At 46.8% G+C, this 14242-nt stretch overlaps 1 protein-coding gene across 1 annotated transcript; it reads right to left on the minus strand.

Moving 5' to 3' along the window:
* Positions 1-716: 716 nt before the first annotated feature.
* Positions 717-8878, minus strand: LOC149333072 (neprilysin-2-like). Its single transcript, XM_089557632.1, has 3 exons — positions 8360-8878; positions 3387-3473; positions 717-2783 (listed from the first exon to the last, which is right to left on the minus strand). The coding sequence occupies exons 1-3, from the start codon at positions 8876-8878 to the stop codon at positions 717-719; spliced, it is 2673 nt and encodes an 890-aa protein (XP_089413758.1).
* Between the last annotated feature and the right edge of the window lie 5364 nt (positions 8879-14242).

The raw sequence follows: 14242 nt of genomic DNA on the forward strand, positions 1-14242 counted from the left end.
ATCACTGGATGAGGGTTTAGTCCCGTGCCATAAACGGATGACTAATCGTAACGAATTGCTGAACGCAAAGGAGACACATTCATACCATTCAGTACGTACTCTGTGTTCGTATCCCGTAGTTAACACAATAAAACACAACAGGTAAAAATAAAAGCCAGTTTTTGCAGACGTAACCTATAAGAATGCGTAATACAGGCACATATTTCGTAATAATAGCCACTCACAGACATAATCTACACACATGGAGTGGAGGAGGTCCTTGCACTAAGATCTGTGATATTATAATGGGGCAAAAGACGTTGCAGAGAACGAGTACGTGTTATCGAGATTTTCCTCTCGTACAAAAGAAAAGTAAAATCTTAGGCCAGCGCACCTACAGCATGATGAAAAAGAAATGAGCAATGAAAGGTAACTCAGCAGTGCTCTAATTAATGGTCTTTGAGAGGGAAAAACGTGCATTTGTTGGGAGGGTTCATGGGCGTGTTTTCAGCACACTTATACGCAGCGGCGAATGGAGGGAAGTTCTTCAGCGGGGCGTTGCACTCGTCGCCACCGACCTGTGTGATATTATAATGGGGCAAAAGACGTTGCAGAGAACGAGTACGTGTTATCGAGATTTTCCTCTCGTACAAAAGAAAAGAAAAATCTTAGGCCAGCGCACCTACAGCATGATGAAAAAGAAATGAGCAATGAAAGGTAACTCAGCAGTGCTCTAATTAATGGTCTTTGAGAGGGAAAAACGTGCATTTGTTGGGAGGGTTCATGGGCGTGTTTTCAGCACACTTATACGCAGCGGCGAATGGAGGGAAGTTCTTCAGCGGGGCGTTGCACTCGTCGCCACCGGTCTGTGGTCGTTTGGCGCACATTGTGTAGCAGTACGTAAGAAAGAATATCTGGTCGTCCGTGAAGGCCTCTAGGTGGGCCACCTTGAAGTCCTCAAGGCCGCGGTAGTCACGAGCTACGGCGGACACGTAGCCCTGGAACGCTATCTCCAAGCCGGGTATGGCCGGGAAGAAACGGAGCGGCCGTGAACCCGGACTACCCGAGCGAGCCCGCACATCGCATTGGCTCTTCTCGGAGTGAACGGTTGCTGGCGCGGGCCCCAGCCAGAGCCCGCTGTTGCCCTGTTCGTCCACCGTTACGCCAACCTCGTCGAACGCTTTGACGATCTGACGAGCCGCGAAGGAGCCCAGGCCACCGTACCTGATCGCCAGAGTAGCGTTGTTATAAAACACCGGCGCGTCTAGGTCTCCGAAGGCGAGGTACAGGACGTTCGGTAAATAGAGGTAAGACTCTCGCCCTAGGCGAGAGAACATGCGAAAACTGTAGATGTCCGCAAAGTGGTCGTGACTGCGGAGTTCCCGGTATACTTTGGACGCGTTCAGCAGGTTTTCCATGAACGTCTTGCCGTTCATGTCGGGGAACACGCTGTACAGCTCCTCCATCTGCTCTTTGGTGAAGAACCTGGCGCCGGGTAGTATTACTCGAGTCATTTTGTCGAGCTTCAGGAACGCTGCCCGTTTACTCTTCTCATCCATCCAGGTCAGGTCGTTGATGAGGCGCTTGGCGTTCTCGTTGACTCGGTGCAAGAAGCTGAAGATGTGCAGCCGGTTCGCGGGCAAGCCGAAGCGTTCATTCATAGTCTTCCAGACGCTGAGAAGTCCGAGGCGCGAGTCGACGTATGCCACACATCCGTGATGCTTCAACTTGGTCAGGTCATCTGACACGCCGTGGAACCTAATTGATGGCTCGCCGTACACCGCCCAGAGGTGAGTCTGAATGAACATCCACGACAGCCCAATGATGAGCTTGTCGTGGTCGAGGCTCTTCAGCAACTTTTCTAGATTCTCCAGTATTTTAACGTCTTCGGTAATGACAATGCTTTCAGCCGTCCAGCTGAATTCGCTATCGTGTTTGACGAGCAAACTGATCCAGAGATCTGCCGGGTGTTCTGGTGTCTTTGTGCCCATGGCGCCAAGGCTGAACCATTCCTGAACAGGTGCGTCGTAAAGAAATCCGAGTTTTGCGTCCAGGATGGCTGTTTCTAAGCCAAGAAGGTCAGCTGCCGACATGTTCATTAGCGCGTCGCTGACTCCAAGAATTTCAAGGTGTTGCTCTAAGTAAAGCTGGTAGTGCGCTAGCGGCCTTCGTTTTCTTATAATCAGCTCCCAGCCGTTGTCAAGTGGGCCGCGAGAGATGAGTAGCGCGGTCGAGTTGTGCATTTCAACGGTGCTCAGGTCAAAGAGAAAGTTCATGTCCCAGTTAATTGCGAGATTGACCATGACGTCAAGAGGGTGTAGGTTCTGGGATTGCTGCTCTGGCCAGAAAAGGCCGAGGGAACTCCGCATCTCCATGAAAGCCTTCAGGTTCTCTTTCTTGTGCTCGTTGGCCCGGATGCAGCTTTGATAAAACTGCGTCGCCTTACTAACCTGAGTCTTGTCTGCTTCGATCTCTTTCAGCGCCAGCTCGGTGGCGGCGCTCATCATACGAGCTTCTGTGCTCTCTTGGCGCTTGGGATCGTCCCAGGCGCCGCACACAAAGCTGTGGAAGTCTTGGCACGGGTCGACCGCATGGTTGATGGCTGCACTAATCTCTTTGCCGAAGTGACGGCAGTCAACTGTTAGACACACGGCCACAGTCTTGTCTGTTGGTGGCGGGGAAAGGAAGTACCACGCAAGCGCTACGGCGAGAAGAGGCAGCAGGATAGCGATGGTGATCAGCAGCGCCATCACTTTGCCGCGGTATCTTGCCTGGGCCGCGACTGCTCTCATCACCTTCGCGTACTGAAAAATCAAACAAGACGAAGAGTGCGCCTGTGAATACGGTCTTAAGATTTGTTGGGCCTAGCGGCTATTCTTGAGTTCATTCATGGGAAACCGGAGGTAAACTAAACAATCTTTACTAGCTCTATATTTTGGGGCTTAAGATTTCTCTATTTCAGGGGTTCTCAAACTTTTTTGCTTGGAGGAACCCCAAAAGTCTTCAATAAGTTCCAGGGAACCCCCCCCCCCCCCTGCTTTCAGTTACCAGCAATGTTGTCGAGTGCATTTTTGCAAAGTGAGAGTTGCAAAAGTTAAATGTTTATTGCACAGATTAATACAAATACTAATGTGATGGGTGGTACTGCTTCCCTTTTGAGAGCAAGTCAAAGCGTGGCTCAGTAGCACTCAGAGCCAGTCTCATATCAGCTGCCGGGTCAGGGCCGGTGAGGGTTCTCGCGGAACACAATTAGACAGGCCGCGGAACCCCTGTGTTCCGCGGAACCCAGTTTGAGGACCCCTGCTCTATTTCTTATTAAACCAAATCGTAGTTCCACGAAATCATACAGGTATAATGTAATCAGCATAAGCACCCCATTCAGCTAATGAAATAGCAAAATATCGTACCCTGCTTTTTGTGGTGAAGCCTCTAAGAGTCGACGGCATTTTCGAAACCATGGGCACGGTTGCCGATCTTTCTCCCGGAAACATGACCTGCGAAGAAGGATATAACTGACATCAGTTAACGGAAGTTGATGCCATACCCTTGAATGACAGTTTTACTTCGCACATAGGCAGGAAACAATTACCTGTTTTCTTCGCGACCTAATAGTATGACAACCGCTGTGCAGAAAACTAATTATCTGATTTCTAAACATTTAATAATGCACTGTGGCGAAAAAGCTTGCCGCGACAGAATGAAAGAAAATAGGGTACCAAGAACGCAGTGGTCATTTAGCTGGTTCAACTTATTCGACCATAAAAGCCATGTTACGCCTTACAAATAGGCCCGTCAGTCACGATAGCCTTCTATCACATCCTGTGGAGGTACGGGGTGCTATTATCAGTGAAGGCGCGACCGGTTCGACAAAGCAGTTGACGGGGTAATTCTGTTCGATAACTTATAGGGCCCGCTTGCGGGAAATGCGGCCGTAAGTGATGGGAAAGAGAGCCATACAAGAGAGTCGGTAAAGACGATGGCAGGAAATACTGGTCTGGAAAGATAGTGTCACTTCGGGTTTTCTGGTAGAATTGGTAGTCCACAGTGAGAAATGCTTTTTAGGCGCTACACTTCAGGGGACGAACACAGAAGGAATAAAGGATATATTGACGAGACGATAGCGCGAACTGACAACTGTTTTTTTTTTTCATTTTTATGCAGAGAAAGACACTTGGCACGCGGTTGGAGGCTAATATAGAGAACATATAAAAGAAAAATACAACGGGCAACAATCAACGGGCCTATCATAACTTAATAAGTAGTTGTCATTTCGCGTTTCGTCTTGTCAGTGCCCTTCCTTTCTTCTGTGTTCGTCCCATAAAACATAGCGCGTAAAAAGCATCTTGCATATAGAACTATAGGCAGGCCTCCTCGCCCTATTCACAATGAGTGAGCGAGCAAGTTGACAGCACTCTCCCGTATGTTTTGCAGTTACCGAATACTTCGATGCATCAGGCCGGTAGGATAATACGGGGCAAACGTAGGTCACTGCTCAAGTACAATGGCGTTTTTTACGACTTAGAGGCGGCGCCTAAGTTTACCCAATATAGCAGCAGCACTACGAAGGACTGCTTCTGGACGCAGCCTGGGTGTAATCGTGGTCGTAACTTCCTGCTTGCATGGCGACATTGGCGACCTCGTGTAAGCCATGCTTTCATTGCTGGATGGTGTAAAAGGGCTAATAACAGGCCAGTTTTTGGATACCGGGCAGTTTGCAGTCGTAGAGCATTTTCAGGGTACCACAGTGCTCATGGCGCTATGAGAAGGATTTACATCTGCCGAGGATCGTTTCACTGTGGTTGAAGATGGACACTGGGCTAAGTTTTCTGCCGTGGTGGAGTCTGAGGCCTATTCCTAAGTGCATGGCACGACCATGAGCGCTCTGCCATCTCGCTTGAATGCATGTCTTCTTGCGCAAGGCTCACCACGATAAGCCCTTCTCCAGATGAGCTCATTTAAGTAGGACGCGGCTTTGAAATAGCGAAAAATAACAAAACAAAACGATTCTTTTGGAAATCGTCGTCATCTGGAAGTTTAGTTGCCAGAGATGCACATTAAAAACATTGTTTCGTGAGCCGCGATGGCACCGCATATCAGAAAAATACTCGAAGGATCGGCGTTCTTCTCTGTTCCTGTTTTCTGACAAGATTTTCGCATTGTGGAGTAGATATCTGGACGACTAGTTTATCTACTTTGAGCCCGTTTCTTTTGTGGCACTCACAGAAATCCGCTATATGCAGTAAAAATCTTGGTTTGTCATTTCAATAGATTGTATATTTTTGCTGTGACACATTGTCTACAGTTTCGACATTAGACATGTATGTACCAGGAGATTTAAAAAAAATCAAAACGAGAAATTTCGGTCTTGGGAAAAAATTGTCCCCCGATGTTGGTTAAGCTAAATGCGACTTAATTACATGCGCCAGGACGTTTGGCCTTGTTTATATAGAGAGAGAGGGGGTGGACTTATATTTCGTCCCATGTTTGAGCCTACTTCCTTGTTTAGCATTGTTTTTCTTTTTTTAGCGTCTTATAAGCCTGAAAATTCGATTCGCACCGAAATGTTCTTGCAGTTGTTCCTCGGCTATCCTCTTGCGATTAGACGCCTGAGCTGCTCGTTGCGATTCGAGTCACCGTTTGCCCTCTTCGGAGGTATGTGTAGACACTTCTACTCGCCTCTATACAGCACGTTCCTCCGGCGACTTCACCATTCGCCTCTTCTTTCTCACTCTTTTTCGCGTCTCTCGCTCTTCAATGTTTCCTCATCCCATTTAGCAAGGTCACATGCACTGTCTTCACCGCTCTGCTTCTGCTTGTACTTCTTGGTCCACTGACTCACATTGGCGCTCTCTTCTTTTGCGTTGCTATTCAGCTAGCCGTGCACGTCGTTAGGCTTAGGAATCTGTCGATGGACCGGATTCATCCATGACTTTCAGTTCGCTGCAGTGCACTGCCCTACGGCGACTTCATCCTTAGCGTCTTCTTTTTGGCATCTGCATGTGCACGCAACCGCGTTTTTCGGTTTTCGTCTGCACACCCTCTCTCCACTCGGCTGCAGCTGGCGCGACGCTCCTTCGAGCTTATGTAAGTAACACCGAGCTTCACCTGCACATAACGGCTTTTTCGCTGGTGACCCATCTAGAGCTAGCGCACTGAAAAAAAAAATTCTCATCACGCGTAGTATGCATTCAGAAATGCAGTGAATGTTGAATCAATTTTTGACCACATTTTGCCGAGTCTGCAGGCTGTCCAGCACGCGTAGAAAAGAAAACATTTTTAGAAAGTTGTTCACGCATAATGCTGCTCCTTTGGCGTTTTAGTTTGAAAGTGTTACTAAAAGGGAAACAATGTTTCATCAAAATACAAAGAAGAATAAAAATGGTGTTCAAAGCTGGAGTTTTTTCGACCTACACGCATTTTACTGAAACTTTCACGGTAGGTCCTCAGGGAGTCTTCAGATCCTTTGTGCAAAATTTCCGAGCGGAAATTCGTTTTGTTTCCATGGCAATGGACCTGAAATTTTCCCCTTTCATGGCCACTATCTGGGCGACTTGTACTGGCAACCCTCCGTATGTGACGTCATGAGCAGCATGGCCTTAGGTATCCGCTCAGCGTTTGTCTAGGGAAAACTTTGTGAGGTTGTTTTTGGTTATTTAAGGCAACTAATGATCGCAGCTGTGACTTAGAGTTGCCACTTTAGCACATCGAAGCGTACAAAACAGTTCTGTGACAGTATCTGAGATGTGATACTTTCCATTGTCTTCACGTCATACTTTGTTCGAAACCCTTTTTCGGTTTTTGTTTCCTGGCTTTTGCTGTTCAAAACATGGCTTGCTCATTATTTTGAACAATTACTTTCGGAACATAAGACAGGGAGTTCGGTTCAGTAAATTAAATGCAATAGTAAGCTCAAGATATGCCCGGAAATCCTTCGGAGTTGCCCTTTAAACACAAGTGGAACTTCGAGTCGATTTGGGGACAGTCGCAACTGGGGGTAGTTAGTGTTAGCTTCACTATTGATATTAAACTCAGCGCATGCCGAGGTAACTCAGTGTCTTTGGCATTCAGCTCCTGATCCAAAGGTCGCAGATTCAAAGCCAGCTGCAGCACCCGCATTTTGATGAAGGCGAAATGATAAAAACGCCCGTGTGCTGTGCAATGTTTGGCTTGGTTTGGTTTGTTTTGCAGGTGTTTAACGTCCCAAAGCTACTCAGGCTATGAGGGACGCCGTAGTTAAGGGCTCTGGAAATTTCGACCACCTGTGATTCTTTAACGTGCACAGACATCGCACAGTACACGGGCCACGCGTCTTTCGGGCCAGCAGCCGAGCGCCGTTACCACTGAGCCACCGCGGCGGGTTCTGTGCGATGTCAGCGCATGTGAATCGCAGGTGATAATAAATTAAGGGCCCTCCACTAAAGTACCTCTCATAGCCGGAGCCACTTCGGGAAGTTAATCCCAAATGCTATGCCATACCACATCGTACCATACCGTACGGTCGTAAATATTTTTGGTTATTAAAAGACACGATTCACAAGCAAAGAAAGCAATGGTTGAAAGCTGTGAACTCTTAGTATTTTGTCACTAGTAGCACATACATCGCAGAAGGTCAAAAACTGATGGATTTGGCAAGAAATCTGAATTCAGCATGAATAAAATGAGCAAAGTATGATTATTCGTGATGGTCACTAAGGATAATATGTCACAAGAAAAATGACGTGCACCCGATAAATCGATTGCAAAACGTATCTGTTTTATCACCTGGCAACTTGCAGCAAAGAAATATCGCGTTGCTTGGGAGATATCGTTGGTTTGGTTGGGTTGTGGGGTTTAACGTCCTAAAGCGACTGGGGCTATGAGACACGCCGTAGTGAAGGGCTCCGGAAATTTCGACCACCTAGGGTTCTTTAACGTGCACGGACATCGCATAGTACACGTACGGACCTGTAGAATTTCGCCTCCATAGAAATTTGGCCGCTGCGGCCGGGATCAAACCCGCGTCTTTCGGGTCAGCAACCGAGCACCATAACCACTGAGCCACCGCAGCGTCTTTGGGAGATACGGTTATACTTCGTAGTGAGTTCTCTGACGACTTGAACTTTGGCTTAGTTGTGATGAATATAAATACAAATTCCGGAAAAGTGTGTGCACAGTACTGAAATGGATATACCACTGCAAAAATTATTGGAAAGTATGCAGTTTTTTGCACATGTATCGCCCGGTACACGCCATGTGTTACAGAGGAATAGTAAGGCGCATTGTGATTCGTTAAGAAACACGCTGCTTTGACCGCGGAGGTGGTGTGATGGTAACAGATGAGGCAGCGGTGCAGCTGTGCTCGCTACATGACGAATGGAAAATGGAAAATTTCCGCACTGACCTGTTTGCTGATTTCATCCATACTAGGAGACTTCGTCAGCTTGTGTTTCTTTTGCTCGACATCGTCTTTAGCGGGCGCTGGGTCCAACGACTTCGCGAGCTTGTCTTTCTTTTGCTCGACATCGTCTTTAGCGGGCGCTGTGTCCAATGACTTCGCGGTTGAGGTTGACTTCGCGGACGACGCAGACGCGATGGACTTCCTGCGCTCCTGCTTGTCCAGCTTCGCTGCCGAGTCAGACGCGATGGACTTCCTGCGCTCCTTCTTGTCCAACTTTGCAGCTGAGTCAGACTTCCCGGACGAGGCAGAGGCGGTGGACGCCTTGCGTTTGGGTTTGTCCACATTGGCTGTTGAGGGAGACTTCGCGGACGACGAAGGCGAGCTGGACTTCTTGGTCTTTGGCGTGTCGGTCTTGGCGGAGGACGTCGACTTCTTTGACGAAACCGACGAGGCAGATTTCCTGCGCCCGGTGGAAGGTGACTTCGGTTTTGAAGACACGCTGGCCCTCCTCGACCCAGGCATGCCGAGATTATCTCCCTCTCCGAAGGCGTGGGGTCTGAAACGAAGGTCAGAGGGCGGACCCAGAGGAGCGAGCGTCACGACGCAGCAAAGTAGGATCTTCTTCTTCATCAACTCCAGAGATAGCACGCGTGAAGCCCAAGTACAAGAGAAAACATAGCTGCCTTTGTACAGTACCATAGAGGGTGCTACTCTATGCGACAGAAAAGCCATGAGCACCGTCTGAAAATGGGTAAGAATACTGAGAAAAACCAAACGGTCCTGTCATTGCCTGTTTTCATAAGGGGAACAAATGTGTGTCCGAAATTACAGCGTCTGTTGAGAACCGTATGAGGCGTCGTTTCCTCAAAGAGCACTGTTTTAACGTATTATTTTTGTTGTTTTCAGCCTTTCAAAAGGTGGTACATACCCATATTGGGGTATCGGCCAAGAATCGGGAGGCAGAGGTTGAAGATAGACAGCTACTGAGCGAGCACCTCATTATCCTCATTATCACGTCCCAAAATGGCTCGTCCCAAAATGGTTTCACGTCCCAAAATGGCTCGGGCTATCAGGGATGACGTAGTAGAGGGGCTTGGATAATTTCGACCACCTGGGGTTCTTTAACGTGCGCTGACATCGCACAGTACACGAGCCTCTAGAATTTCGCCTCTATCGCAAATGAGACTGCCGCGGGGGGGATCGAGCCTGCAGCTTTCGTGTACAGTGCGACGTCAGTGCATGTAAGGAACCTCAGGTGGACGAAATTATCCGGAGTCCTCCTTTATGGCGTCCGTCATATCCCGAGTCGCTTTGAGATGTCAAACTTGTAAACCCAACGAAATATGCCATGCCATAACCCTGTCTGCTGGCACATTCGAACCTATACACGTTTTTCAATGCGGTTTGCAGTACTTAGCAACATTAAACTCTATAGAACACAGTCCTTTTCCAGTCCATTTTCCTTCCCTGACGAAAGCGGGCGTCTGTCTCTATCCACGCGGCATGGCTGCCGTGCAAGCGCGAGATTTCAACAGGCACAATTAATGAGACCGCAAAAAACAACAACAATAGGAAAATAAAAGCAGACGCCCCATGCTAAAGGTGCTTTGAACTCGTCGCCACAGTTCCAGTACACGCTTCGGGGCCTCCAGCTGCGCTGAATGAGATTGCAGGAAATTGTACAGACGGCACGAGCTGGCCTGCGACGAATTTGTTGTGCGACACGCGGGTAGACATCTGCGTGCTCTGTGCGAACTCTTTGGCCCTGTTAGCGGACGGAATCGGGCCCATCAGGCCCCGTATGTGCGTGCAGACCCCTGCGACAAGTGCTGCGCTGACAGCCTTTAAGTGCTGCCTGTATGGCGTTCTCGTTCGGCGAGCGAGACAAATGAGTGCACTTGAAGGCCAGCGAACAGCTTGACGTTGCCTCTACCGACAACTAGCGGGAGACTGATGGCGCGTTGAGTGCCTTCCGGAGGGCGAGGGATTTTGCTGTGTGAGCTTCATTCTCAAGCGGTGAACGTTGACGACGCCTACAGCTGACGCACAGACGACGGTGAAAAGGTGAGAGCTATACCGTGTATTGGGGTAAGATCTTGGCTACCATGCCGTCATGAGGGAAGCCATCATCTGAGCCAGTGAAGAGTATTCAAAGCGAGTATGGAAGAAATATAGATAAAGTTTGCATGAAGTGGGGAGATAACTTTCTATTCAGGCGTGCTAAGAAAGATGATCAAGTTATTATGCCGCCAAGCTGTACAAGTATATTAGTATTTCAAATCAACAACTGACTGGTTCAAATGACAGGGACGCATGAATGGAGAGAGCGCGGCTTCGGCCGGTTATGTTTTTTGAGCCGCGTCCGTTCCGGCGGACGCAGTTGTTGCTGCGACGCGCGTCTTTTCTTTCCTTTTCTCTTTCCTCTGATCTTTGACTCTCCTCTATCTGCACGAGGCAGCGGTGGTGGCTTGGCTCGAGCCAGTAGCAGGCCCGTGCAATTTCCTTTTCATCCTTCTCTCAGTCACAACAACAACAGAACACCAGCGCCATATGATAGTTGGCCCAAATCGCTCAGCTCACTTGATGTTGCCTGTAGACACCGGACGTTTATTTATTTATTTAGACATACTGTCAATCCACTGGGGATTTTAACAGGAAGGGCGCTGGAACAAGGTACATCAAAGTATAAACTACAACAACGTCATGAATAATGGATACAAAGAGTGAACAAAAAGAAGGATTGAAGGGAAATATAAAACGACTACAGTGTCGTACTTAATTAAGGTTCAATACATAAAAGTCATGGGTACAGCAATAGGATGGTCGGATTGTACAGTTAGTTGAAGACAAGATAACATAATCAATACATGGGATATATATGACTTTAGAAACGAACAAGCACTGGTAAGAAAAATAGCAAGGCAATAAAAAGGAAGTTGTCAACAAAGGTTCAGAATTCAAGTGTGTTTACGAGTGAAGATAATTTTCTACCGACTGAGTGAGGATATCTAGTGATGTGCTGCGGCTAATGGAGTAGACAAGGGTGTTCCATTCTCTTATTGTAAGTGAAAAAAAAAAGGAGTATTTCAGGCAGTCAGTACGAAATGTGTGCTCTTTTAATGTTTCTGAATGTCTGTGACGTGTAGGTCTTGTCTCTGGGGCCATCAGGTACCTAGTTTTATCAAGGTTAAGCTGATTATGGAGTAACTGGTAAAGTAATTTTAGTCGTGGAAGTTTAACTCTATTTTCCAGAGTGAGAATGCCGGCTGTCTTGAGTAGTTCGGTGGGTGAGTCAGTAGGCCTGCATTTGTTAAACATAAATCTTACTGCCTTTCTTTGGATAGCTTCTAATTTTCCTATGAGATATTTAGTATGCGGAAACCATGCAACGTTCGCATATTCGAGTACCAATCGTACGAAAGCGTTGTATGCAATTAGTTTTGTCGAAGGAGGAGCTTGTTGAAGATGCCTTTTGAGGAACAGGAGTCTTTTAACCGCGGCTGATGCGACATAGGTGATATGTGAATCCCATCTGAGATCATGGGATATTATTATACCGAGGTATTTATAGCTGTTAACTCGAGTGAGGGGGGCGTTGTTGACAACGTAAGTGTAGGACGACTGATGTTTTTTTCTGGTTATTGTGAGGAGAGCGGACTTATTAATGTTAAGGGCCATCTGCTAGTCTTTACACCACCTAGATACGGCTTCTGCAGCGAGATTTAGGGCCATGTGGTCATCTGGTGTGTTAATTTCGCGGTAAATTATACAGTCATCAGCAAAGAGTTTAATATTAACATTGACATATGAGGGCAGATCGTTGATAAAGAGTAAGAATAAAACTGGAGCTAAGACGCAACCCTGGGGTACTCCTGATGTTACACGTTCTAATGAGGAAAGCTGGTGGTTAATCACAACGTATTGGGAGCAACCAGAGAGGTAGTCCTCAATCCAGTTAACAATGGGGCTGTTACCAAGTGTGCATTCCAATTTTTTATTATTTTTTTTGTGTGAAACGTGGTCGAATGCTTTCGAAAAGTCGAAAAAAATCATATCTACCTGTTTTTGGTTCTCAATGCTCAAAGACAGATGATGTACTAGTTCCAGGAGCTGAGTTACTGTTGATAAGCCACTTCTAAAACCATGCTGGAAGGGGGATAGAATGCGTTCTTGTTCAAGGAATGTGGTTATATGCTTGGTAATGATGTGCTCAAGAAGTTTACATATTGTGCAGGTTAACGATATGGGTCTGAAGTTAGAGGGTTCGTTCTTGTTTCCAGATTTTTGAACAGGGATAACCTTGGCGATTTTCCATTCTTTCGGCAGAGTGCAAGTCGATAATGATTTGTTAAATAGTAAGTATAAGTACTTAGCGATCCATTCGGCATATCGTTTGAGGAATATGTTAGGTATGTTGTCAGGGCCAGGCGCTTTTTTTGTGTCTAAGTTCAGTAAAAGATTTGTCACACCTCTTTAGCTTATACTTATCGGTGTCAAGGGTGTTCTATATGCAGTACTTAAAGGGGGGATAACACGTTATTAGTAGTATTAGTAGTAGTAGAAGTGGTTTATTCAAAAATAATAATAATAAAAGGAACGAAAAGATTTTTGCTAGTCCCGGCATCTCCCATCGCTACGGGAAGTACCTGAGCTGGGGCAGCGGCAATAAATTAATTGCAGGGAGACTGGAGAGATGAAATGAAAGAGGTGAGAAGACAGGAAGGAAGGATAAGGGGAAAGAATGTTTTGTACTCCGTTTTGGGACAATAAACACTTTACTTTAAATAGTGGTTTAAAGGCAATGAAAAGCTTGCTTCCTAAATGTATCTCCTAATTCATTCGTGAAACCACTTTGGTTTTCAAACAAGTTCCGAAATTTTAGAATACACACAAAGAGCATTTCATTCTTTACAGTTCTTGAGCACTGCAGCCGAGCATTCAAGAGATATCCCTAACTCCTCCTTGAAGAGAGCTGAAGTGCTGCTCATTCCTGAGAAGCATACGTGGTTTGGTTTAAACGTTGGAAATGAAGCGAATGTCTGTTTCAAGATGGCAAGTCTTTTCGTTTCCGTTCGATTGCTTTGGGAGCACGGGCATTCAACCCAAAATGCACAGAAAAGTTGAGGAAATCATACTCCCGTTATCAGTAACCCAATAAAGCGCTAAGGGATCGACACTGACTGGCTAAATACTTTGAAATGCCAGCCATCTGGTGCCTAAAACTCAGAATGGTCAGCAATGGCAGCCTAATCGCAAAGAATCAGCCTGCGGAGGTACTAGGTTCAAACCTTGGCGCCATTGCAGACTTCAGTATTTCCTGGTCAGGTACAAGTGTCATTGAGTCTGGTGCTTGGCTTTTTCAAGAAAAACAGGAAATATATTAAACAAGTATAGATACCAAATTTCATTTCCATGTTTTCTTCTTTGTTGCGGTTTGGTTTGGTTTGGTTCGTGGGGGTGTAACGTCCCAAAGAAATTAAGGTTGGTTGGTTTATGGGGTTTAACGTCCCAAAGCGACTAAGGAGGCTATGAGGGACGCCGTAGTGAAGGGCTCCGGAAATTTCGACCACTTTGGGTTCTTTAACGCGTACCGACATGGCGCAGTACACGGACCTTTAGAATTTCACCTCCATCGAAATTCGACCGCCGTGGCCTTTGTTATGGTGCTGAATACGCGTAGTTATGTCGTTGTTATGGTGCTGAAGACATCATTGCACACCAATCACCAAGTGGTATTCGCCTGTGACCGCTAAATAACCTATAACAAAATTTTTTGCTTCAAATATTGCAGTTTCAGCAGCCGAGAGGCGGCTGTGGCACCAAAGGTATAGTATGGGTAGCGTAAGGCATGAAGAAAACAGCAATATTGTTACGCGGCGGCCAGCC

The sequence above is a fragment of the Amblyomma mixtum genome, chromosome 8, assembly GCF_055824585.1.
Source record: "Amblyomma mixtum isolate Tamu chromosome 8, ASM5582458v1, whole genome shotgun sequence".
NCBI classification, from domain to species: domain Eukaryota; kingdom Metazoa; phylum Arthropoda; class Arachnida; order Ixodida; family Ixodidae; genus Amblyomma; species Amblyomma mixtum.